The following is a 25,982-nucleotide window of genomic DNA, read 5'->3' on the forward strand; positions in this document are numbered from 1 at the left end:
TCTGTAAGGGGCAGGATAGAGCCCGCTGGTCGTTACAGAGCAGCAGCCGCCAGATACCGTCATTGCCATTCGGAGCCTGAGCTGCTGCCTTAGCAGAGCTTCCCGGGGACGCCAGGAAAGGACAGGCTCCTCAGTCTCGTTTGCTTCTGCTTGCCAGAGTGCCCTGAAGGATGGTTTGGGCTGAGCTGCCGGCACCGGTGTCAGTGTGACAACGGGGCTGCCTGCGACCACGTCAGCGGGGCCTGTACTTGCAGCCCGGGCTGGCGAGGAACCTTCTGCGAACACGGTAAGTACCTTCGCGGGAGGACCCAGCGCTGTCAGCGGCTCCCACGGACCACGGTCTCCTTGCCAGCGGGGTCAGCAATCCTTGTCTGGCTTTGCTATTCTGTTGCAGCGGAGAGAATCCCTCGGGATGGTGATGGGGAAAACCGCGTGTCCACAAGCTGCTAAGTCTCTGGTTTTAATTCTGAAGGGAAAAGGTCTAGGAAAAAAAAAAAGACTAACGAAATGTAAACGAGGAGTAAACGCACAGCTGCCTTGGTTGCCCGTGTGTGTACGCAGGTTGCACACGGGGTCTTGGAGCAGCCTCTCCAAAGGGTCCCTGGTGCAGGGTTCTGGCTCCCCCACCAGCCTGCTCGGTCTCGTGGTGGTCAGAAACCTAATGCCATTGCTCTTCTGATCCCCCACAGCTTTGTCCTGCACCTTGAATGTCCGTCGTGGACACGCATCCAATATTCTGCTGCCCTGCCAGGGGGAGAGAGCCATTAACAGGGGGCTCTCACACTGGCGCGGCATTTTATTGGCGAAAGAGGCCACCAAGAGGCATCTCTTCTCTGCTGGGAGATTTCCAGCTCTCTGTATAGGCATTTTGTGGGGACTCCTCCTTTGTTTTCCGCAGCCTGTCCTGATGGATTTTACGGACTGGAGTGCCGGCAAGCCTGCGACTGCCTGAACGGCGCCCGCTGCGACCATGCAACGGGCCAGTGCCACTGCCCCCCCGGCTGGGACGGTCCCCGCTGCGGCCAGCGTAAGTGTCGCTGCAGCCTGGCACCCGCCCTCTGCGGCTGGGGATGGGATGGGATGGGGTGGGATGGGGTGGGGTGGGGTGGGGTGGGATGGGATGGGGTGGGATGGAGCGAGGCAGGAGCAGCCCTCCACAAGGCACTCAGGAGCCCTCGCCATCTCTTGCGCTGCTAGGTCATAGAGCCCAGAAGTTTAGGTGTCTGTTCTCCACGTGTGATTTTTTTCTGCATGGAAGTTAATTCTGTGCGTCAGAGAAGTATTCAGTTTCGGAGAGGGACTGGGGGTCTCTGGTGGAGCACGTTGTTATTGACTGTAATGAGGGCTTGGGCATCCGGCAAAACAGTTCCCTAAGAGATAAAATGATGGTGAAGATAGTTACACTGTCCGTGTTTGGATGTCAGCCGCCTGTAGAATACAGCTGTTATTTCCCCATAGCACCATAAAAACCAACTTACTTACACAGCCGTCCAAAGCAGCCGCGCACCAGTGTGGGTTCCTCTCCCAGATGGATGGTTAGTAGGAGCCTGGTTGATGCAATTCATACCTGCTGCCTAACCGTTTTGCCTGCTTCTGCTCTCACGAAGCGTGCCAGGAGAACAGGTACGGCGAGAACTGCAGCCAGACATGCAACTGTTTCAATAACGCTACCTGCAACCACGTCAGCGGCCGATGCCTCTGCGCAGCCGGGTGGACGGGACCCACGTGCCAGCAAGGTAACGCACCTTACGGTCGCTTCCCAACCCGGACTGTCTGCTTCCTCTGCCAGCGTGCGTTAAAAATGCCGTTTCTCAGGGTGGGTCGGAGTTTTAGATGGAGTAGCAACTACAAAAAGCTGAGACAGTACCATAGCAAGGCCAGCTTGCAACTAAGATCGTCCTTTGCTTCCTGAGTCGGTCGCAAAGAGAGAAGCCAAGAGGTGACCTTGTCCCAGAGCACCAGAAATTGCAGTTTCGTAGCGGCACACAGAGTAACAGCTCGATGGTCCACTGCTCTGAGCATTCAGGCACCAAGTCAGCGATGCCTCTAGGCACGGCTTGGTGAAACTGTGCACAAGAACAGTTTTTCATGCGGTTAAATGGCTTTTTTTCTCTGCCAAGCCCTGACACTCTCTGGGTCTAGGAGAGGGGGATGTTCTGCAGCTCAGAACCAAAGGCGCTGGCTACCAACCGAGCGTCTCTCCTGGCTGCTGAACTCACCCGACCTTTTTTCTTTGGTGTATTTTCCACCAGCAGCGCTAAGAAGGCTCTGAAGAGATGAGGCGCCCAGTGCCCTGTGTCATCACTGCCTCTTGCCTGAGCAGGCTAAAATACCGAATGTCTTTATGCGGGCAGCTGAGCAGCCTGAGGATGTCGTTGGCTCCTCTCCCTGCAAGCAATAACAGCTTCGTTTTATATCAGGCCGTCCACCTATGGCTCTTGGCAGGCTACCAGCGGCGTGGTGTTTGCCTTCGGAGCTGTTTTCTGACTGTTCGCCCTGGTTTTCCCGCAGCGTGCCCGGTGGGTTTCTACGGGACGAGCTGCCGCCAGCGCTGCCTCTGCCAAAACGGTGGCACGTGTGACCCCGCCACGGGGCTCTGCGCTTGCCTCGAAGGATGGACGGGGCTGGCCTGCGAGCTGGGTGAGTACCGGTGCTTCGGCAGTGCCGAGAAACGGCGCCTCCGGCACAAGCTTGTCCCGTTTCGGCCTCGTTTTCCTCGGAAGGCAGGCTGCGTTCGGGCAGGCGGGGGGGTCGGGGCGGCGTTTCACCCTGTGCCCCCTTCCCAGAGTGCGCGCAGGGACGGCACGGGGCGGACTGCCGGCAGCGCTGCGAGTGCCGTCACGGGGGGCTCTGCGACCGCCAGAAGGGCCACTGCGTCTGCCAGCCCGGCTGGACGGGCGAGAAGTGCGAGAGCCGTAAGTGGGGCAACAAGGTGGGGGGGGGTCCTGACCGCGGGTACCGCGTGCTGCGTCAGTGCCCCGCTGCGGCACAAGGGGGGGATCTGGGGGGGCTTTAAGCAAAAAGAGATAAAATTTGGATTTCAGCGCTGCAGAGAGAGCTCGCGGGTGCCGGGATTCTGGCTGCGTGCCCCGGGTTTGCCTACCGCTGTGCTTTCCGCTTTCCCTAAGGCGGTGGTGTATACTGGTGCACCAGCGCCAGTGGGAAGGGGCTGGGGTTCCCAAAAGCACAGGTCCCCGGCCACCAGCGCAAAGCCGCAGGCTCCGAGCAGGGCAGCGATCCCCCTGTCCCACTCCCTGCACGGTGAAACCAGAATGCCAAGCGAAGATCTTCTTCTGTTCCATTTATTTTAAGAGTAACAGAAGCCCATCTCCTTTCCATTGTTTCTTCTGCTCTTCCCTGCATGGCCTGATGGCACTGACCCTAAATGCCTGCCTTCAGTCCTAAGCCCCAGCAAATAATTACGTTTGTCATTCGGCAGGCTCCTGTGTTCACCTTATCTTTAAAGGTAACACACACATACCCTGGCAATCCCTTTACTATGAGGAAGTGTTGAAAAGGCTATTGGCCCTACTAAGAGCAGCAACAGGGACTTGCATCGAGTATCAGGAAACCAAGAAGAGATCCACAAGCTTCTTCCCTTTCAGGGGTCACGGCTCCTCAGCCTGGCATATTCCTCACATTACGGTGTAAAAGACACGCCTTACTCCAATGCCATTACTTGTCAGCGGAATTCTGGCCGTAAGGGAGCTGCCCGCTGAAGCTAGGTCTACCGTCAGCCTCACCAAAGTGCTCTCTGGTTTTCTGCCTGGGATTGTCTCTGTTTACGGCGGCTGTAAAACAGTTTGGCTGGCAGCCGAGCTTTGGCCACAGAGTCGGACCTGCAGCCCACCTCGCCGGCCGAGGGCGAGCAGCCGCATTCTGCTGCATCCTCAGGCACGTCGTCCCCTCCCAGCATCGCATCACACACGCTTCCAAAACCCCACACCGAGACCAGCAGCAAGGTCCCTCGTCACGAGGCAGCGTTAAACTGCCAGGGTGGCAATTACGAAGGACGGGCAGGGGGAGGTTTTACCTTCCAGGTAAAAAACCACAACCTGTGGTTGTGGCCATCACATCCCGGGGACTTTTCCTGCCTCACCCTGGCCCCGGTTGCTTGACCCGAGCTCACCCGCGGGTTCACTTTTATAATTTCTGTCAACATAAGTTAATTAAAAAAACCCACCCGCAAATGCAGAAATTGTAAGATTTTTTTCTCTTAAAAAAGCTGGAATCCTTGCCTTGGCTTCCCACAGAGCTCTATTTCAGACTGCGTGTACGTGCAAGTGTCTGCCCAGCTGTGCACAGTGCAGCCACACGCTCACCACAGCTGCATCTACAAACTTGGCCCTTGCATGGACAAGCAACCTGTTTGGACGGCTGTATGGGACTTACTGATTTTTTTGCATTCATTCATGAGGCAGCAGTGAAAATGGGGTCCGTAGATTTTGCGCCTGCAGCGCTAACTTCTGCACAGTTCTGGTACCGCACACGTTTTGTTTTGCAGCTGCTTTAGAAACCAGGTGCTTCTATGACAACAGAAGAAGCAACAAAACTAAATGATTGCTGCCGTGATCAAAATATACTGTGCTGGCACCCAAGTCTCACTAAACAGTGCCAGGATAACACTTCCAAAACCACGTGGTGCAGTTAGAGAGCGCCTTTCTTTAGGTGACCGCCAGCGGTACACCTCATGCTCGGGTACCCTGAGCGGATTTGACCGGTGATGCTGCCGGGATACTCGCGCTCCTGCACTCAGGGGCAGCGGGCACGCGTTTGGGTCCGGGCCGTGGGGCGATTTCCCCCGCCATACGTGCCGTGGGGGGAGAGAGGGACCGATGCTGCCCATCACCACCGAACCAAAGGCAAGAGTGGTCCTAAGCTCCAGCCGCGCCGCTTGCCGGAGCGATAATACCTTCGCGGGCTGGCAGAGGCCACCGGTCTTGTCACAGCACCGCTCTGGCTTGGCAGGACCGAAAGGGGCAGAAATAAAGCGAAGCGTGTGCCTACAGAAACCGCAGTGAACCAAAAGACCCACGTCACCTTGTGTAACTTGTCGTCTCTCCCCTGTTTGCATCTCTGAAGCTTGTCCGGAGGGGCTGTTCGGGGCACGCTGCGAAGAGCCCTGCGACTGCGGGGACAACGTCTCGTGCCATCACGTTACTGGCGCTTGCGATTGCCCCCGTGGCTGGAGGGGCCGGCGCTGCGAGAAAGGTGAGACGGCATCCCTTCGGCGGCACGGCGTCCGGACGCCGCCGGGTACGTCCCTGGCTCAAGGGAAACCGAGGCTCCTTCCAAAGTCTGCGAAGGAGACAAACTTCCTTTTTAAATAGGAGCTACAAGTCGCAGCAAAGCATTTTGAGGAGCTGACAGCCTGCCCTCAAAGAGGCTTTTGGGTTGCGGCAAAAAACGCTGTCTACCTGGCTCAGCGCCGCGTGCGGGAGCCGGGCGCCGAGGGCAGGAGCAGGCCCTTGGGCTCTAATGCCTTTCGGGCGTTAACGATAACTTGAAAGCCCGTCAGGAGACTTACTGCTCCTTGCTTGTTTTTTCCCACAGCCTGCCTGCCGGGTTCGTTCGGGAAGAACTGTGCCAGCCGCTGCGCCTGTGCCCTGGGAGTGCCTTGCGATCACATCACCGGCCGGTGCGGCTGCCCGCCAGGCTTTACAGGCTCTGGATGTGAAAAATGTACGAGGAGGGGAGCGATCCTCTTACAGTTCTGCTGACGGGCTCCGGGAACATGATGGGTCAAGCAATTGCTATGTAAAATAGAGGGGGAAAAAATTAAAACGAGGAAAAAAAAACCAAACCCAACAGCAGGCTGTGCCAAGGAGCAACTCACATTTTGGCAGCTGGGTACATGCCCGCAGAATGTTAGCAAAGCACAGGGAGCCAAGAGGGAAATCAGAGCTATGTATTTATCCAGAGGATTAGCAATAAATCAGTATTAAAATGAGCTCCTGTGGGTACAAGCAAGTCTGGAAGAGACACAGGCATGTGAGCACATTCCTCACCCAGAGGGCAGGGGTGTATTTGCGATGTCTGTGTGTGCGAGGGTGGAGGCTTGCGGGAGGAGAAGGGTAGGTAGGGCTAGCATTGCAAAAGGCATCTAATGCCTTTAAGTACTCAGTTTTCTTTTCAATCCAAGTCTTTCCCGGAGTCAAGGAACCACTTGGGTGCAGGTGCCTTTGCTTTTTGTGTGGCAGAGAACTCTCACTGTCACAAAAGGCTTCCTGAACCCTAGCTTAAAATAAAAAGGGGAAAAAACCCAACCTTGCACGGAGGGGTGGGCTAGCTCCCGCTAAGCGAATCTGAGTCGCCCTGGTGCCCTCTCTCCTGACAGCCTGCCTGCCAGGGACCTTCGGCGAGGACTGTGGTCAGATCTGCCAGTGTGCCGGGGCCACCCAGGAGTGCCACCCGGTCACCGGGGCTTGTGTCTGCGCCCCCGGCTTCCACGGTCCCACCTGCCAGCTGGGTGAGTCCGCGCTCGGTTCCTCTTCTCCCTCGTGGTCCTTCGCAGGTTGCTGCCCGAGGCTGCGGCGAAAGCACGGTGCCGGTGCCGGGAGCGCCGGCGGTTTCGGTGCGGAGCCGTCGCCCCCGGCGCGGGGGACGGCGCTGGGCTGACCGCTGGAGAAACCTCAGCTCGGGGAGCAGCCAGCTCGCTGGAGCGGCTTCACAGCACAGGTTCTCCTGGGTTGTCTTTCCTGGTTTCTTGCCGTGGTCACCCTTGTCCTCGTTGGTGTGGCTGAGGTCTGTTTTTTTTCTCTTCTTAACCCTTGCCCGGCTCTTGCGGCTTGGGAGCTGAGTGTGTCCGGGCAAGTGTTCTCTTGCTGCCTCGTCCAAGCCTGTCCCTGTACGCAGCGAGGCTCTGACCTCCGCGGTGCCTCTCAATGACTAATTTGCAAGTAGGAGTTCACGTAAACAAAACATCGCTCTCATCTGTGCTCAGGCCGGGGGTTTTGCCATTTTCCTTTTGAATTGTGGGATATTTACTAGCGCTATCATCAGCAGAGAGGTTCTGAACAGCCCGAAGCTCCTTGGCGTTGTCGCTTGTTTGCCATGAGATGACTTTAAAGTGCTTTCTGGGATTTTCTTCGGTTCCTGCCAACCAGCCAGAGCCTCAGAGCAGCTGTCCTGCACCTCAGCCTGCGCTGCCGGGAGGGCAGAGGCACCCGAGCAGGGCTTGCAGGAGCTTGTGTTATCTGTGATATTTGGGTTGCACCTGACACAATCAGCTCGTGGATGGGATGCAAGTGTGCGAGCTGCATGCCCTTGGCATGTTGCTGTAGCTGGTTGGCTCCTAAGCGCGTGCTTTGGAGCAGCTCGGTGCTACAAAGCGGATCAGAAACCTGTCGACTGCGCCAGCCTGGCACAAACCCACTTCCAGCAGAGGCTTCCTCGGATGAAATGGCTGTATGAATCCACACGGTGGATTTTTCCAGGGTGTTTGGACCTTGTTCTTGTCTCGTTAGGCACCGAGGCCGTTGTTTCTGTTGTTTCTGCAGAGTGCTCCCCTGGGTGGTACGGCCGCAACTGCGAAATGCCGTGCAAGTGCAAGAACGGGGGACTGTGTGACATTACCACAGGGATGTGCCACTGCCCGGCCGGCTACATCGGCGCTGACTGCGGTACCGGTGAGTGCCCCGGCCAGCCGGAGGGGACGCGAGCTCGCAGGAGGTGAACGGTGGTAGGGGCGAATCCCGCACACAGCCGGGTCCTGACCCTGCGTTTGATGAGGAGGGTTGCACTGACTGACTCCTGCCTCGGCCCTTCGGCAGAAAAAGATCTCCTTGTCTCACTTTACAACCTGCGCTGTCGGCGATGCCCTCCCTGCTTCAGGACGGAGGCTGGCGTACGTAGTGCCAGCCGTGCTGTGGGAATGCAGCTGCAGCGGGTCTCCTTTGCTGTCTGTCTTAACTACGGGAAGGTTTTCTCGCTCCGTTTGGTTCGTGCCAAAATGCTTTCTCTGCTATGAAGGGCCTGACACATCAGCCTTCGCATCATGCCATCGCTGTATTGCTGTCTCTCTGCTAAAAATGCTTCGCTCCTCCAGCAGAAGGAAACCTAAAAGCTCTTCTTTTCCTGGTCTGCCAGCCACGCTGCGTGCTAGCGACGGGGCCGCCGACTCCTCCGGCCCCCCCGTTGCTTCGCTCAGGGGCCATGGCCAAGTTTTTCCTCTCCAGCCATCAAACGTAGCCAGCTGTGCTTTGGTGGAACCAAGGCAGCTCAAAGTTTTCCTCCCACCAGGGTGTCCTGCTGGGCGCTACGGCAAGGACTGTGCACGGGTGTGCTCCTGCGGGGAAGGCGCTACCTGTCACCCCATCACCGGGGACTGCGTTTGCCCACCAGGAAAAGTTGGTCCCACCTGTGAGCAAGGTAAATAAATATTAGCTGCAGGGCCGTGCGTCAGGACAAACAGGCATTTGAGGCGGTGGGCTGGAAAAGGTCCTGAGTGGGAACCGATTTCCTTACCCTGAGTCCTCCGCCTTGGGCGCTCCTGCCCGAACCACGGCACGGTCCGTGTGCCCGCTGCCACTGCCTCTCGTCCCGCAGGCTGCGAGGAACACCGGTACGGGGTGGGCTGCCAGCAGACCTGCTCCTGCCGCAACGGGGGGCTGTGCGATGCAGCCGACGGCTCCTGTTTGTGTGCGCCCGGGTGGACAGGGAAATCCTGCGAATTAGGTAAACCTGGCTTGGATGCGTTGCCCGACACTGGCCCCATAACCGTGGAGCTCGCTCGGTCTGGTTCACACCGGGTCCGGTTTCTGTTACCCCACCTGTGCCCGTTCTGCCTTATCACGTCACGGCCCTCTGAAGCGCAGGAGCGGGGCCGGAGCCGGCTCTCCGGCCGCTGAGCAGCTCCGCTGCCGCATTTTGCCCGCAGAATGCCCGCCGGGAAGGTACGGTGCCGACTGCCAGCTCCGCTGCGCCTGCCTGCACAACGCCACCTGCGACCCGGGGACGGGCGCCTGCCGCTGCTCCGCGGGCCGCTACGGACCCCTGTGCGAACACAGTGAGTTGCGGCAGCGGAAACACTTTCAGCTTTGCGACGGGGGGGTTGTTTTCTAAATTTTGTCCGGAGAGCAGGACCGGAGGACAAAGGCGTGACCCGCTGCAGTCGCACGCGTGGCTGGGTGCACCGGTGGGCTCCTCCTTTCTTACTGGTGTTCACAGCGAACCCTTCCCAGGTAGCAGAAGTAGTCGCAGAGAAGGTAATTTCTATTCTCTCCATGAGACCGCTGGGTACAGAGGTGCCGTTCCAAGGCAGCCGGGCACGCACATCACCGCCGCGCAGCTTAGCCTTGGGTAGCCAAGAAAAGGCTTCGGAGCCGAACTGCTGTGTTCTGCAACCCAGGTTCACCGCAGAGAACAACCGCATGCACTTGGGCGCTTCTCGGGAAGAAAGGCTCGCTGCTTCTCTCTGGTGGGCTGATGGAGGCTTTGCTGCAGAGGCCGTCTAGTTCAACCCACGCGCGTTAACTTAACGAGCTCTCCGCCCGGCTCCATCCCAGGTTGTCCCCCGGGTTTCCACGGAGCTGGCTGCCGGGAACGCTGCGACTGCGAGCATGGAGCAGGCTGTGACCCGGCCACCGGTCGCTGTCGGTGTCCCGCCGGGCTCCACGGCGAGCGCTGCCAGACAGGTAACGCCGTCCTCCTCCGGCTTCCCTCGGAACAGGCGGGAGCCTGCGGCGCGGTCTCGTTGCACGTGTGCCGTATCTCACCTCTCAAAACAGGCTGCAAGGAAGGAACGTACGGCGAGGGCTGCCAGCAGCTCTGCGACTGCGCCGGCGATGTGCCCTGCCACCCAGCCACCGGGCGCTGCCTGTGTCCCCCCGGGAAAACCGGCCCCAAGTGCGGATCAGGTGAGTTGAGCCACGGCTTGGGAAGGTGAGAAAGGGGACCGTGCAAGAGGGGCATTGACCGTAGGCTAGAAGCCCGGTCCTGAAATGGATGCAAAACCCCTCTTGTTGGAGCTGAAATCTCGTGGAAGGGGGCTTGCCTTTTTGTGTGTGTCCCCTCACCGAGTAAGAGGGCATCCGAACAGCGCTAGTCACCTCTCCAGCCTCTATTTGTAGTCCGATCTCAATGCAAATGCTCCCCCAGCCTCCAGTGCCCTCGTATTTGGATCGCCAGAGTCAGAAGGCTGAGGGTCAAACGCAGAAGGAACACCTCGTTGGCCTCGGCGTGCTGCGATGTTCTGTAATACCAGAGCGCAAGAGCAGGCTGGGGTGGAGGGGGGGAAGGCAAAAAGCTCTCTCTGCCTTATCTTGCGCTCGGCCACCACTGCAAGCGCTGCCCGTTGCACAGCGGGAAACGTCTCAAGCATTTCTGCACGGCCGCTGAACCCGCAGCAGTCTAAAAAAGTGCCTCTCTGCCCCCCCCCAGACTGCCGGCCAACCGAGTACGGCCCCGACTGCAGCCTGCCCTGCCAGTGTGCCCCCAGCAGCTCCTACTGTAACGCTCAGAACGGGCAGTGCCTCTGTCTGAACGGGTACACGGGACCGACGTGCCGGGAAGGTAACGTATAGGCGCCGTGCCCCAGTGGGTACCACGCGGTGGGGGAATCCTAATGCAGAAGCGACTGCTGCGGGGGGGGGGATGCTGCGGCAGCCGTGCTCGGGCTGGGGCTCGTGCCCTGGCGGGTTGGTTTTGGTAGCGGTGCTATCGACTAAAACCAATTACGTGGTGTAGCCTCTTCCCGAGGCCCTCATTTGGTATGCTTTGTTCACCGTCACCCAGCCGCGAGGGAGGTTTTATGAAAATGCAGGCTGCGTGCTGGCAGTGCTGTGAAAATAAAGCTATTTAGCAGCCTAGCCCCAAACGTGCCGGCGGTAAAGCCAGGACACAAAGCGCGCTCTTTTCTGCGTACCCTGGAACCAAACGATCCCGTGCACCGCCCACGGTGGAAAAAAACCCCCACGTACCTTGTTTCTGCCCAAACCGTGATTGAACCCGTTGGCTGAGAGCAGCTCCCCCGTGGGTGCTGTGCAGCGGCAGGAGGGTCTGCCTTGCTTTGCAGGTGGTGCGCCTCGTCTGCTGCCGGCCGAGCACCCCTCCTCGGTCCCAGGTCAGTACCAGACCCCGACAAGCCCCTTATTGCACACCGCGGCTGCGGGCACCCACCTAAAACTGCTGCTCCGACGTGAAGCAACGGAGCCTGGCTGCGGGCACGAGCAGCCGCGCTGGAGCATCAGCCCTGCAGCGTCTCCGGTCCAGAGCCGACACGGCGCACGGCGTAAGGACTGACCTGTCCCGGTTTCCCTTCCAGTTCTGCGGTCCCCGGAGCCCACCGGGTCACCTCCGTCCCAGGGGGGGCTCCAGCCGGGCGAGCACTAGGTCCCGCAGCTGCCGGTGCCCTCGGTGCGGCCAAGCAGCCACCCGAAGAAGCCAACGACCCATTCGACGAACTCGTTTACGAGCCACGTGAGCGGTCATCGTTTCCCCCGACAGCCTAAGCTGCTGCTTTTGGAGTTGTCCGAGCGAGGCTGAAGCGCCGAGCGTAAGCAGTCCGTCACGACGGCGCGGGCTGGACTCCGGGCACGCCACGAGGGCGAGCACGCCGACGCCGGCGCGCGTCCTCGGCCGGACACCAGCGGGAACAGTTCAGAAGCGATCGCTTCTGGTCGGCGGACTTCGATAGCTCGTGGCAAATTGCTGGCCTTCATCTTTTGGGTGCTGGGCTTGGGGAGGGGGCTGAAATTACGGTCCAAAGTAGGTATTTATGCAACAATATTTATGGGAAGGTGTACAACAGCGTCATCAGAACTGATGGCTGAACGTGCCCGGCTCTCCTGACATAGTGCCTCCTGCAGAAGTACCACCTTACTTGAATTTTTTTATTTTTTTTTAATTTGCATTTGCAATGGTCTTTTACTGTAAATTATCATCTGCCGTGGGGACATGGCGTTGGGCTCTAGCACTTACTTACCACGCCGCCTCTGCAGAGCCGGTGCCCGCAGCCCGACCCTCCCCGTCAGCACGAGTCCCGGTTTGCATTTCCAGCGACAGGCGATTCCTCCCTCGCCGACGGTGCGGTCTGCTCTCGGCAAGCTTTGCAGGGGGTCAGGAGCAAAACTCCTGCTCTTCATAGCAGGAGTATATCAGCCCGCTTGAGCTGCCCACATCACTTGCTCCACCGAAAAGCAAGCCTAAATTAAGTGTAATAATCAAGGATCCTGTGAAATAATTAAGTGTAATAATCAAAGATCCAAAGACACAAAGTTCTCGCATGATCCGGTAAACACAAATCCCTATTTAAACGTTGTCGCCCCAACCCTGGACCCTGCGTTATTTTTCCGTTCCAGTTGAACGCAGGAGCTGGGAAGGGTTCGGAGGCAGGAGGAACGGCCGGGAGGCTGCGCGGCCGCAGACGGCTCCCGGCTCGGCAGCGAGCGCGGCGTCACGGCAAAGCCGCGGCTGCCACCGGCAGCGACGGGGAACGCCATCGCCCCGGCAAGGGTCCCGGGCCAACAGCCTGCCCGAGCCAGGCCCCGTCATCTATTTGCACAAGGCTCTCGGGCAAATAGAGCCCGAGAGCCGACAATTGTCAAAAGCAACCAGGCTCTGCGAAGGAGATGGGACCTTCCCGTCCCAGCACATCTGCCTCTGCTGCTGCTGCTGCTGCTGCAGTCCAGCCCTGCCCAGGCGCTTGGCCTTTAAATTATTCCCACAGGGGCCAACTGAAAATAATAAAAGAATTGTCTCTTTTCCTGATGGAATTTATTTTAATCTGTATATAACTTGTAATTTGTTGCTAATTCTTTCCTTATTTTATTTCTTCCTTAACAGTATTTTTTGCATTAGGTATCATTATTGTGAAGAAATAATGTTAATATAAGTACGTAGTGAAGGACCAAAATTGTGTAATTAAGGTCGTATGTCGTATGATTGATAACCAGGGAGTAGGAAGATTTTGTCCACGTGCCAAATGACCCCGATCAATCCCGCTAGTCGCGCTGCCGATTCTCCAGACAATCATATGTTTTGTTACCTTTGCCTTGAAGCGACCCTCGCGTTAGACGAAGGTTTCTATTTATTTCCTCGGCCGGCTGGAAAGCAAACGCAGCCCCCGCCAGAAAGCGAGCGGCCCCTGCCACGCGCCCTTCCACCGCGCCGGCGAGCGATGCCACCGCGCTGCGTGTCCCACCGGCACCGAGGTGCAGGGAAGCGGTCTGCCTCGACGGCCCTGCTCCAGGCGAGCCTGCCCTTAAGCATCGGGGTAAATCAGTCCCGTCCCGTTCCAGCACAAAAACCTGACCTGCGGCTCCGTGGCTCCCAGCACCTGCCCGGAGTAAGCTGGACATCTGAGCACGGGACCGCAGCAGCCCTGCATCTATGGGGTTTTTTTTATACCATGATTTTTTTTCCTGTTCTTACTTCTTAATTTGCTTCCTCTTTTCATGTAGCTAGTGTTTCTCTTTTTGGACCCCATCTCCTCTAATTTAGCACTGATGAAAAATTTTAATTCTTCCACAGTTAAGAGAAATAAACAGAAAGCCTCACTGAATTTCTACTTATCTTGTCTCGCTCAGTCAATTACACTCGAAATGTGCTGCAACTGGCAGCAGATTTTTAGTCAGCTATTCCGAAGGACGGTTCCCGAGATGTGCAGATGTTGAGAGCAAGCAGAGGCCAGGACGGTGCTGCCAGCAGAAGGAAGCTTTCATTTTAGAGCTCATGGTGGGGCAACCTGGCTTCTTGGCATCAACCCGCCGCGGAGCCGTCGTGCTCAGGGACACCCATCGCCACTAACAGGTTAAACACAGGGCCCCACCGGTGCTGCCGACATCGCGTGCGGTTCCCTTTCGGGCAAGGAGAACGCGCCTTTCACTGGGATCCAGGAATTTATTGTTAATCCAATTAATGCTTTAACAGTTTAATCCGAACAGACACGTTACAACAACGGTGCCCCTGTGAACCCAAAGCCAGGCGGCGCGCGGAGCCGCCTCACCCCGACGTCGTAGCTGCCGTATCCCCTCCACGAGGTGCAACCGGCCGCGCATCGCAGAGCCGCCGGCCGAGCCGCCCGGCCCCCTCTCCTGCCGCTGCCCCGAACTCCCTGCGGCATTAAACACCCGACCCACCCAAAACCCCAGATTCACGCTGCTCAGCTACGGCAGAAGCAGCACCCTGCCTCAGCCCCCTTCGTTAATCACTTGTCGGTGCCAATTCTGGGGGAGAAGGGGAGGAGAGGGGAGCGCTCTGCCTCGGGAAGGCTGAGGTTTGACCCTCCATCGCTACATCCCTCTCCAGGGGGGCTGATCTCCCACCTTGTGCCCCGGCACATCCACGTGCCCACCTCGGGAGACGGGACAGGCAGCCGGGAGCTGCAGCATCGCTCCTCTTCATGCTCCCGGCTTGCTCGTTTGGTGGGACTTGCGAATCGCTTCCCTCTGGCTGGAGCATCCCATTTTTGGCGCCCGAGCTGACTCCATGACAACAACTCCGACTGCACCAGCCTCCGGCACCTGCTAATTTAGCAGGGGACTGAAAGGTGGTGGGCATCACCTCACCCTGCGGAGGTCAGAGCTGTGCTCAAAAGAACTGAGAATGCTTGGGGGGGGTGGGGAAACAGAAGGGAAGGAAAAAAAAAAAAAGAGGAAGGAAAAATTGGGTCAAGGAATAAGCCCAGCATATAAATTTCAGTTCCTAAAAATTCTTGATTCAGGTTTGCTCTCCCTACGCCCCAGGCCTCCCCACGCAAGGTGTGCAGCCGCTGCCAGCAGGCGCCGGCCCAGAAATCGGCAGGGAAAGAGACGGCAGCACGAGGCCTTCACAGAGCCCAGAACGCAGCCGCAGCCTTTTCAACTTGAGCCAACGCCTTGGCTGGCTCTGGAAGCCCATTCCAGGTCATTAATATTAGCGTCGGCCAGGAGCGCTCGGATGCCGGGTCTCGCGTTAATTAGCTGCTGTCACGGCCGCTACACAAACCGGTCCCGAGCGATAAGATCTGCTGCCCGCGACCGCTCGAGACAAACGAAATTCAAGAAGAAAGGCTCTCCCGCGCCCTTCTCGCGACGGGCTCGGTCCGCAGAGGTCCAAAGACCCCCTGAAAGAAGTCACGAGAGAGGCGTCTTCCCTCGGCCGCCAGCCTACACGTCGGTCTCTATCCGCAGCCGCTCCATCCGGCGGACGTTGCATTCCACCGCCGCGCGGCTGGTGATCTGCCGGGCGCAGGACTGGGGAAACCAGCCCCGTTCACCGTCCCTCAGCCTCTCCCCCCAGCACCAGCCTAGGAGGAGAACAGAGCGGGTGATGAAGGACGACGAAGGGCCACGGCTCCCGGGGACGCGCGTGGAAGGAGAGGGCCGCCCGCTCCCCTTCCCACCGAGGTGCCAGCTGGAGGCATCCAGGGAAAGCTTTGCAAGGGAGGCGGTTTCTCATTTACCGCCTGTTCTGGGGCTTATTTCCCTCCCTTCCCGGGTCTCTGCTGCTGGCTGCCACGGGAGTCACTGGTAAGGAACGTGGCAGTGCCACCTCCGTCAGCCTCCGGGGACCCGCCGTCGTCTGCTGGGACACAGCACCAGCCAGCGACACGGACCCCACCGGCAGCTAGGGCTTCCCGGAAGCTTCTGAAAATTGCTAAAATCCCGGTTCGCTGGCATCACTGAAGCTTTTTCCCCCGCCCACGGTAAGCCTTCCCCGGCCGCAGCTCCCCACGCGCCGACCCTTACCGTCCTCTCCGCCCAACACCAGGACGACATCAGCCTGCTGCAGGGAAATCTCGTCCGCCTGCTTAGCCAGGTAGGCGCGGGTTATCTCCACTTGGCTCAGATCTGCAGAGGACAACGGACGGCAGGGACCCAGTGAGACGGCACGGCCGGCAGCCCGGCACGCGTGGCCGGTGGCCCTGCCCGGAGGTGGCCCCCCCCGGGGCTGGGCAAGCTGCTCCAGCCCAGCCTGGCTGCCCACCCCGCCGGCTCCGCAGCAAGCCGTGCTCCGGACCCCGCCGGTCCCTGCCCCGCATCTCTCCAGCTGCCCCCTCCAAGCACGTGGGGAGGAGAAGCCGAACCTCTTCTTACTGACAGCCGGAGGCATCCCCGGAATTTCACTCTGCCTCCTGGCAAACATATTGAAGGTTTAGTGTGAACGATAACTAAATAGGAGGCAACTCCTAACGAGCAAGGCGTGGTACCCTGAGTTCTCCACCGACACACGTCCTCAGCTCCTTCTCCACCAGGAGCGGATAAAACCAGGTAGAAACCTGTGCCTGCAAATGCTCAGGCTCTAGCGCAACCGCTAACCCCCGCAGAGCCAGGCCGGACCTCCCGCATGCCGGTACCTCCTTTAGGAGTGGTGTCAGGCTTTTCCTTTTCTCTGTGCATCAGCGCAGCCATCCACCGGGCCCGGTCACTCCTGGCAGAGGGAAAGCCCGTATTACCAAGAAAGCCGTAGAGACGGGATGCCGGCAGTAGCTGGGAAACTTCCAGCAGGATAAAGGCTTTCAAGGGAAGTCAGGCTGGACAAGCATTTGATCAGAGCATTCACCGTAAAGGTATTCAGAAGCGGTACACACCACCCAGCCGCTTTGCTTCATTTCAACAGGGGAAGCACTATGTGGGAATTATAAGGGAAATCTAAGCGAGAGAAAGGAACAGAGCAAGGGAAGAAGCCCCCGCAGGTCCCCCTTTCTGGGAGGAGGAGCGGGGAGGGAAAGGGTGCTTCGCAGAACCCTCACGGGGATGTCCAAGGCACCAGTTTATCCCACAAGCAAGAACGCGCGCGCCCTGTGAAATCCCACCGGGCCACTCACAGCGTCTCTGCCGACAGCACGATCTCCTCCCGCCTGCCCTCGCTGTCCTTCTCCATCACCACCCGGAGCAGATGCCCACCGGCCGCGCCGCGGGCCGTGCCGCCGCTCCCGGTCTTGCCGGGAGGAGGGGAAGGCGGGTCCGCGTTCTCGATCTTCTCCGCCGTGATCTGGTCCAGCGTGGCGTAGTTCACGACGGTGTAGCTCTCCTCGCTGCGGCAAAGATGGGAATCGGCACCTCAGCCGCTCTCGCAGCCGCAGAGCCGATGCCGCCGGCTGGGATGGAGCTGACCCCCGGCACCGTTCGGAGCCCCGGCAGGTGAAGTTCAGCGGGCATCGCCGAGGTGACCCTCACGGCGAGGACACGAGCAGATGCCCGGGGTTGGGACAAGGCTCTGTGGGACTTGCCGGCCACCCACAAACAGAAGCCGGGCGGTGGAGTTGGGTGCTGCCCTTCTGGCTAACAAGGGACACTTCAATAAAGGTCAAAACAGGGACATCTCAAGACTTAGGCTATGCGCTGCTTGGGAAATTGAGATTTTAAAGCCCCTAGTTGTTTTCCAGGGACAGGAAGCCCCCCGCGTCCCCTCTGAGCCTTACCTCTTCTTCTTGGTTATGATCAGGACATCGTTGAACAAGAAGAGGTAGCAGAGCCTGCCGGCGCCTCTGCGGAAGATGCCCGCTTCTTCCGACAGCAGCAGGTACAGCTCCCCCCGCTTCAGCAGCCAGCGGGAAGCAGAAATCAGCGGGAAAGGCTGAAACAGATCCGGGGAAACTCTGACTTACTACCCGGCTCACAAGCGGCAGGCAGAATCAAGTCAAGAAGCTATGTTTGAACTCGCAGCGGACCCCGGGGTCAGTCGGGATGGACACATCGCAAACTTTTAAACCTCTTTTCCAGGAGGCAGCCGTGCACCCCGCTCCAGCACGCCCGGAGACGCAGCCCCCCCCGAACAGCAGCAGTGGGGCACAATGTCAAGGCTTTACTACAGCCCTTTAGAAGTCTGCCCCTATCTGACAGTCCTGGCAGACGGATGAAGCCCCGTGTCTGTCTGGAGCAAGACAGCAAGGGCAGACATCGCTGCCAGCTGATCCACCCAGGTAAAACCTCCCCTGGTCAGGGGCAAGCCCAGCTTTCGCCGCCCGTGTGCAGGAGGTGAAAGCTCACAGCGAGGCAGAAGAGAAAGGGCAGGGCTGCGCGGGACGGTGGATTATCCAGGACTACGCTGCTGCACCCCCCAAGCTGGCAGGGCGAGTGCTCAAAAACTGATATTTAAGTCAGAAGAGCAGGAAAAAACGGTCACCCCGGGCACGGAGCGGTGATGCTGCTGCTGACAGCAGCGACGCTCCAGCCGGTCAAGGCTTCCTGGAAGGATTCCCAGGACAGGCCTGACACGCCTGGGATGGGCCCCTCTAACAGCACACCCCAGAAGATTTCCCCCCGCCGCCTCCATAGGACCTCACCTTCTTCTTTCCAAATTCCAGCTGTTTCTGCAGGGTGTACATCTGCTCTGTCCTCTCCATAGCACGAGCTCCCTCGTTGCAGTTCTTAACCAGCTAGAAGAAGAAGACGACGACCACAAGGGAAGCGGAGAACGGCAGGATGCTGAGCCCAGCCGTCCTCCGCACCAGCACCGGTACTGCCGGCGAAGGGTCGGGGGCTGCCCTGCTTCCCTCAACGGGACAAGCAGCCAAATCCCGACGCAGGTTTCAAGGCAGGTTTGGGGAAAGGCAGCTGGAGGTTCTCCTGCCACCAGAGATCTCCAGGAGAGAGATGGCACGTTTGCTCTGCCTGGAGAAGGACCAAAGTGAAAGCGCACCAACACCGAGCTTCGCCGAGGAGCAATACGAAGGGGAAGAATTAATCACCCCGAGAGAGGAGGTTAAGAGAGGAGGACGAACAAGCAGACAGACGGAGGGGAGGACAGAAGCCTTCCACAGGCAGGAGAAGTGATGCACCTCCGCCTGCTGCCCCTCCGGCCCGGTGGTCGTGCGTTTTGTTCCCCCGACGGATGAGTGAGCGGGACAGACCGCTCCGGAGCAGCCGGAGCGCATTGCCAGGACCCGGTCTTTAGGGGGGACAAAAGGAAGAGCTGCCATTGCCACTTTGGTGGCCGTGCTCTCCATGGCACATCGCCTCGTGTGAGTGACCACCAGATGGGAAAGCAGATGGAGATGGGACGTGGGAGCGCGAACAGCGCGCAGCTCACGACTGCCATCGCTTCCGCTGCGCCTTTGCTCCTCTACGTTTGCTCTTTGCTTGTTTACTGCTCTTTGCCTAAATCTCCAAAAACCACGGCAAGTAAGTGTCGCAGCTCGCCATCACCTCGAGGGAGGCTTTGAGAATGGAGAGCACTAACGGAGGAGATGATGCTAAAGGGAAGGACAAAAGATGGGCCAAAGAGGAAAGAAGAAGAGATGACAAAAAAAAGGAAAAAACAAGATCAGGTGAAAAAGGTGAGCGAGGGAGAAGACGCCTACATCCAGCAGCTATTTGGAGCAGAGAAATCTCAAGTGAACCGATGCAGGGAGGAAAAATGAGAGGCCAGAACGGCAGGCTCGGGGCCAGAGTGACGGAACGGTGCGCTGGAAGGAGGAAAGGTGGAGAGCTGGCAGCCGGGCCTCACCTTGCTGATGGCTTTCAGAGCTCTGGTGGCAGCTCCGTACGCTGCAGTGCATGCTTTTGTTTTTTGACAGACCGTCTAGAATTTCAAGATAAGACGCTTTAGTGACATTGCCAGACAGAGAACTGCGCATCAACCGCTTCCCTGGGATTTCAGGATGCGACACGTGCTCGAGCCGGTGCCGAGGGCCAGCCTGGCAGCGGGGCAGGCACGTGGCCAAAGCAAGGTTTAACAGTGCTGGTAGCTGTGAATCGGATTTCTGATGGGGTTTTTGCATCGGATACGTGCCTGACCGTCACCGTCACCCCATGCGCTGGGAAGCCCCTTGCCCCTCACCCCTGCAGCCCATTACAAACTGGGAGCCGCTGGGGAAATCCCACGTCCAGCAGCTTTGCTGTTCAGAGCAGCTGGGACCAGAAGTCCCCGATTTCAGCGAAGCTTGTGCAAGACCTGCTTTCCCTTCCTTGGCCACCTGACCAGTAATCAAACAGGACGGTAGTGCCACCCCACTCTGGGTATCTGGACGCAGCACAGGGCACAGAAGAACCTCACGTCACTCAGGTGGATGGTGCTGAGATGTGAAAGCGTTTTTCACAATGCTTTAAGCTGCACGTCTGACACCCACAAGAAGCGGAGCGCTCCTGATCTAAATCCTGAATACAGGCTCAGGCATCCCAGCCTCAGCTCCCAGAGGGATGGAAGTCCAAGCAGAAGGCTGTCCCGGACTCAGCAAACCACAGAAGGGTATGACACCGCCACCTCTTCAGAGGTGCCAAGCAATGCCACCGTGTGACTTACTTACATCTAACAGCAGAGGAAGCCGTGTTACCCTCTGCATAGGGAGAATGAGAAATGATATCATTGGCAGGCCTCCACATTCTGGTTTCCTTTCAATTTGTTTCAAGGTCTCTTTAAATAAGGGGTTTGTGGTTCTGGAACAGGACAAGAAAGCTCCATTAACTCTGTTCTTCAGCTACCAAGATTTTCCAGCAGCTCTCCACGCACGAGAAATGCAGTGCAGCGACGGCACTGCCTCTGGGGCTCAACGGCAGTCTGCTGAGCTCAGGGCGCGCAGCTGGGGCGGAAAACGGACCGATCCGTCAGCAGGCGGTGGAAAAGCACCTAGCGATGTCGAGTCCACCAAGAGGTGGGTAAAGCCATAGGTGTACCAACGGTGGACACAGACTTGACCTGTACTACCAGTATGATCTGGAGATGAACAGCCTCCATACGTGCCCCTAACACAGCACGTACGTGTTACCGACCTTGGCTTTGGTATGTGGTAGCTTTACCCCCCACTTATCCCCATCCTTCACCCTTCTTACAGCACAACCCAAATCTCATCCTAATCACCCGACGCGGACACGCTGAGGGTTAGAAGTGGAACTCTGCTCAGAAAGGAGACAGCCTTCCTTAGGGAAAAGGAAACACCCACAGGCTGAGGGAGCCATGTGCGGGTCACGGTCCCGTCTGCAGCCGCTAGCATCCCGGTAGCCCAGAGACCCCTTGCAGGCAATTGCCTTGCAAGCCCAAGGCCAGAGCGCACGGCAGTACTCACAGCAGCTTCTGAAGTGTCCTCTGCTGGTAGACTTCATTGGAGCAGTAGCTGACGTAAGGATTGAAGTGGTTCAAAGCATGTTCTTCCACTATGTCGCTGATGTCGGGAATTAGGAGGTTTTCCTGGTGTCGCTTCTCTAAGTCTTCAAAGAATCTAAGGAGAGAATTTCAAGTAACTTCTCTACGTGACTCATTAGGGCCGGACAAACCGAACAGATGCATGTTCAACAACACTCCCACTGCAACTTTTCCCCAGTCTTCCCAGAGGAGACGAGACCCTGGATCCCTTCTGCACAGGTCAGCTCCACGCAGCCGAGACATTGACATCTCCAGCGCGGCTCCCAGCAGCTCTGCTGCAGAGATGGGGCACGCAGCTCCCGAGCTTCAGATGCGCCACGCCTCCTCCGTTCCCACACGAGATCCCTCCTTCCCTTTAGCTCTCTGGGAAGATTCATTTCTGCCCCATTGGGGCCATTTCTGCCCAGCTGCGGGAAGCTGCAAGCCCTCGACACCCCCGCAGCAGTTCCCGGGGCTGCCGCATCCCCGCCTGCGCTCTCCTCCTGCCGCTTTCCCACACGGACACGGCTCGCCGGCCGCCCCGAGCACCAGCTCCCGAGGCGTTTGCTCCCCATCTCCCAGGGAAGAAAAAGCCACGCTTACGCTGGCTCCTCGAAGGCGCAGTTTCAGTGCCTGCACCCGAGGAATTCCCTGCCCGCGTGTTGGAACAAGCAGCCGCTCGCCGCGGTGGTTCGGCCGCCCCGTGCCCCGCTTTCGGCCGTGCCGCAGCCGGGCTGGAGCCCCGGAGCTACCGGCTCCGCCTGCCCGTCTCACCAGCCCGGAGGCAAAGGGAGGCACCACCTTCACAGCCGGACACCCCAAGAGGAATTTCCGGGCAAACAGGAGTGTCCCAGGCACAGGGGTGGGCTCAGCCAGCTTTAGGTGTCTGATTGCAGCCGCGTGACTGCGTGCCACCATTATAACCCATTAAAAAAAATGGGCGGCATCAGGGTAACAGACCCTTCAACTAGATGTTTGGGTCCCGAGCGTGTAACAGCATGAAGCCGCTGCAGGGAAGCGTGCCGTGACCCAAGGCACCGGGAAGAAGGGAAATGGGTGGGATGTCTCAGCACCTTCAACAGCCCAAGGGACGGTTGGTTTTACAGGGCAAATAAACGGAGTGCCAGCGTCGCTCGTCCCGGCCTGCCTGGCCCCAAGCCCACGCCGACGGCCCCCACTTGCCTGGTGCTGACCGCCAGGATGTCGCTGATGTTGGAGAAGAGGTGGTGGTGCTCCGTCTGGGTCATGGTCTCCTTCAGCTCCTCCGACCTCATGAAGTGGCACACCAGGATGCTCAGGCTGTGCATGTAGGAGTACTCAGAAGTGATGATCTCAAACATCGCCTGGAAAAAGCAAGGCAGTGAAGATGTAACAGCACAAGCTGACTAAGCCAGGCAGCGAACGAAAACTCGGCTGTATCTTCTTTACGGCTCATGCGCTGCCTGGCCTACACCAAAAACTTTGGTGCATTTTAGGACACCCAGCCACGCGTGGGTGCCCCGCCGCCTTCGGCGTTGACCCCGCGCTCCCGGGGACATCGAAGGCTCCTCTCACCTCCTGCCGCTTGCGCTCTTCGGGGGATATCCTTTGGAGGATGCCCGCTTCCAGCACCTGCGGGCGAGAGGCCGGGATCAGCAGCCGCCTTCGCTGTGACCGACGGTCCTTGCACGCCCTCTAGTGCGGTCGGGGGCTGAGCCCAGCCCCGCACAACCCGCCAGCCGCCCCGCAGCATCTCCCACCACAGCATCTCCCAGCGCCGCCGCGTCTCCCAGCGCCGCATCTCCCAGTGCCGCATCTCCTGCTGCTCCCCAGCATCTCCCACTGCTCCCCAGCATCTCCCAGTGCTCCCCACCCCGCAGCCGTCAGCTGATGCCGCTCCGCAGGAGGAGATTATTCTCCCCGAGGGTCAGCAGGGAAAGGCCCAGTACCCAGCAGCAGCACCTGCCTTCTCCCACCCACGGGTGAACCTCTCGCAAGCACAACCGCAGCAGCTCCGCCGGCATCCCGACGAGCCTGGACAGGAACCTGCACGTCCCAGCCAGGGCTGGACAGCCCCAAAACATCCCGTCGCAAAGACTAATGCTGCAGAATTATCCGCTCGTGGTTCGTTCAGCAGCTCAGAGAGCTTTTAAAATACACGCAGCGGTGGCTGCAACGCATCACGAGCGCAGGAGCGGGCACGGCGAGGGCAAGCGGGGCTTTTCGGACCCTCCGGGCTGGGCTGCTGCCCCTACCTCCGGGAGCTGGCTCCAGGTCACCTGCGCCGGGCGATAGCTCTGCACCACGATAGCTGCACCCGGAGGGGACGGCTCTTCGGGGATGGATTCCTCCAGCAAATCCTCATCTGACTCATGGCTGACAGAGTTCAGACCTCTCTCACGGATTTCCTGATACAGCTGGGGCTCTGCGGAGGAAAAGGCACGAGGTCAGCGAAGCCTCTCCCAGCCGTGCCCCGCAGCTTCCCTTCCCACCACCGCCTCACCCCGTCGGCCAAGAGCCCTGCCACAAGCACCGGCAAGCCAGAACCAGCACCTCCCTGCCGAGGTCGGACTTTGCACCCCACCGACTAACCGGCAGCTCCCGCTCCCGACGGCTTCCCGCAGCCAGCGCGCAGCTCTCCCGTGTTTGCCCAGCGCAAGCAAAGCTGGGAGCGCTCCGGCCGGGAGCGTGGCAGCAGCCTGAGCGTCATCACGCCCCGGGGAGTGGGAAAGCAGGGCTGCGATGCTCCTCTTGCAGGTGGGGAAAGGGAGGCAAAAGCAATTGCCCCAGGCCAGGGACAAGCAGCAGCATATGCGGCAAAGGGAATCCTAGGGATTCGCTTCGCCAAGAAGCGCGCCAGTGCCTGGCAAGGCAGAGGGGACGCCGGCACTCTCAGGGAGACGGGAGGCAGCACTCACGGTCCTTGAACGAGCCGCCACGCTTCTGCACCCTCCTCCGCCCAAAGGTTCTCTGCAAGAGGAAGAAGAGGAGAACGCGCTGCAGTTACTCTGTTTTGGTGGCCCTGGGAAGCATTTAGTAACTTCAGGAAAGGGGAGAAGTTACCCCCACCAGCAAACACCACCCTGTCCTTTCAGCCTGATTTCTGTCTGAGCTTTTGTTTGCCTTACCGAAGTGACTCAGCTTTCACCTTGTGTTATCGGGGTCACCATCTAAACCACTCTGCAGTCTGGCCGCTGCCTTTCCTATCTCTCCGTCTCACACCTGGACTTTGCCTGCCCTGGAGTCTCCTTCTCCCCGGACCTGCTTTATCCATGTTTGGCTACCTCGGAGCCGCACACCCAGCCAACCCCACCCTGCAAACGTGCCCGCAGCCGCCCGCCGACAAGCGGGAGCCCCGGAGCAGCCGGTGACGCTCCCCGCCAAAGCCACGTCAGCTCTTGCCGGGCTCTCCGGGGACCTACAGCATCTGCTGGTGACACGCAGGCTTCCCAAGGCACGAGTCACGTCCCCAGGCTCAGCGAGCCCTGCCGGCTCCACGGTGGGCCGACGCAGCTCCGTGGCCGACAGGGACTGGCAGGAAAAAGGCTTTGCAGATTCCCCGGCAGCAGGGAAAGCAGGGGCTCGATCCCCACCCGAGAGCAATCGGGCGACAGCGGGCGCGAAACCCACCTTGTTCCTGCCGGGGCTGCGGGCAGGCAGGGCGCTGCCCTCCTCCGACACGGGTTTCAGCGAGGGGACAGCGTTCGCCGGCTCCGGCTCCGCGCCCGGGCCCTTCATGGCCGCGCGGTAGGACATGTTCCTCAGGTTGCGCTTGAGGGCCCCCCCACCGTCATCCTCCACCTCCAGGAAAAGGCCGGGGACGGCCGCTCGTTTCGGGTCGGGGCTCAGGGGCTCCCGGCTCGCCCCGACGCTCTGCTGCCGGGAAGGGTTGTTCTTGGTCTTGGTGGAGACGGCCAAGCTTTTGGGGATCAGCTGCTGGGTTCCCACCTTCAGCGCGGCCGGGCTGTCCGTGCTGAGGACGATGCGGCGGGGCTCGGCCGAGGTGGGAGAACCCACTGGTGGGAGCGAGGAGGCGGCGGGTGCCGTGGCGAAGCTGCACTTCCCGGGGGGGGAGGTCGGGCTGGGGGGCTCCGGCCGTACCGGGTGGCATCGGTACTCCAGGAAAAAGGTCTTGTCATCCACAGAGCTGCCGGGGGGGCTCCGAGACATGATGGCGGCACAGGGAAGCAGAAGGCTGCGTAAAACAGACAGACAGATGGAACAACTTTTCCCAGAGGGTATTTACGCCTAGCCGTGGCCAGGGTACCGTTTCGCACAGGGAACCTCGGGGCAGCGCAGGACCCAGCCTCCGCTTTCCCGGGGTGCAGTATGCAGGCAGAGCCCATATAGACACACATTCGGATGCTCTCGGCGCCCACGTACCTCTCTCGGGGCCGCCCGGTGTGCCGGGGCCAGGCTGGTGGCTCCTGAAGCCTACGTCTGGCTTCAGGTGAAGCAGTGCAGGATGCGGCCAGGTACCGGGGAGCAGCCAGGCCATGCAGCAGGCACTTCTCCTCTCCCCACTTCTCTGCCGCCACCACACCTCCGTGTCCCCTTTTAATCCCCTTTGGGGACTGGGGGTGCCGCCAGCCTGAGCCACCAGGGCCAGGCTTTACCTTCCTGGCTTCCACGTCCCCCGGGCTGACGTGCTGCGCAAACCCCGGCGGGCACCTCACGGCGAGCCCTGCGCTCTTCAAAGCTTGTACCCGTCCCAAACCGCTCGGAGGAGTGGCTCCCCACCCCGTGCAAAAAAAACCACCCACCAGCCCGAGTCCCTAAAGCTCCTCGTCCGGGGTTAAGCTTACTCATCTCCGCCTGTGCCACACCGCGTACTGCGCGCCTACAGGACAAACACCCGGCGGAGCGTTTTACACCCACTGCCTACCCTGTTAGTTACGTAATTCGAGGAAAACCTGCGCTTTAATTCCTCTCAACCGAGATCCCGCTGTGTGCCATCGCCACCTCCGAGCTGTTCCTTTTCAAAGGCCACAGACCAGGAACCAAGACTCCAACTCGTTTCC

At 59.2% G+C, this 25,982-nt stretch overlaps 2 protein-coding genes across 2 annotated transcripts in view; one reads left to right on the forward strand and one right to left on the reverse strand.

Moving 5' to 3' along the window:
• MEGF6 (multiple EGF like domains 6) overlaps positions 1–13,491 on the forward strand; it is a 128,864-nt gene extending 115,373 nt beyond the window's left edge. The window contains exons 23-39 of the mRNA XM_075027135.1: positions 158–286; positions 899–1,027; positions 1,608–1,736; positions 2,512–2,640; positions 2,787–2,915; positions 5,083–5,211; positions 5,554–5,682; positions 6,338–6,469; positions 7,500–7,628; positions 8,242–8,370; positions 8,548–8,676; positions 8,879–9,007; positions 9,507–9,635; positions 9,729–9,857; positions 10,381–10,512; positions 11,015–11,062; positions 11,264–13,491. Of these exons, the coding sequence (XP_074883236.1) occupies positions 158–286; positions 899–1,027; positions 1,608–1,736; positions 2,512–2,640; positions 2,787–2,915; positions 5,083–5,211; positions 5,554–5,682; positions 6,338–6,469; positions 7,500–7,628; positions 8,242–8,370; positions 8,548–8,676; positions 8,879–9,007; positions 9,507–9,635; positions 9,729–9,857; positions 10,381–10,512; positions 11,015–11,062; positions 11,264–11,331 (2,057 nt within the window). The 3' untranslated portion in view covers positions 11,332–13,491. The remainder of the gene's footprint in view (positions 1–157; positions 287–898; positions 1,028–1,607; positions 1,737–2,511; positions 2,641–2,786; positions 2,916–5,082; positions 5,212–5,553; positions 5,683–6,337; positions 6,470–7,499; positions 7,629–8,241; positions 8,371–8,547; positions 8,677–8,878; positions 9,008–9,506; positions 9,636–9,728; positions 9,858–10,380; positions 10,513–11,014; positions 11,063–11,263) is intronic.
• Positions 13,492–13,882: 391 nt separating this feature from the next.
• Positions 13,883–25,459, reverse strand: ARHGEF16 (Rho guanine nucleotide exchange factor 16). Its single transcript, XM_075027136.1, is given in 16 exon segments — positions 13,883–15,226; positions 15,669–15,770; positions 16,277–16,350; positions 16,748–16,957; positions 17,345–17,499; positions 18,209–18,301; positions 19,372–19,446; positions 20,171–20,300; positions 20,927–21,079; positions 22,165–22,325; positions 22,537–22,593; positions 23,217–23,386; positions 23,880–23,931; positions 24,592–25,156; positions 25,345–25,402; positions 25,405–25,459. Coding segments are annotated over 16 exon segments (2,250 nt in total). The 3' UTR covers positions 13,883–15,086.
• Between the last annotated feature and the right edge of the window lie 523 nt (positions 25,460–25,982).

The sequence above is a fragment of the Buteo buteo genome, chromosome 5 (assembly GCF_964188355.1).
Source record: "Buteo buteo chromosome 5, bButBut1.hap1.1, whole genome shotgun sequence".
NCBI classification, from domain to species: Eukaryota; Metazoa; Chordata; class Aves; order Accipitriformes; family Accipitridae; genus Buteo; species Buteo buteo.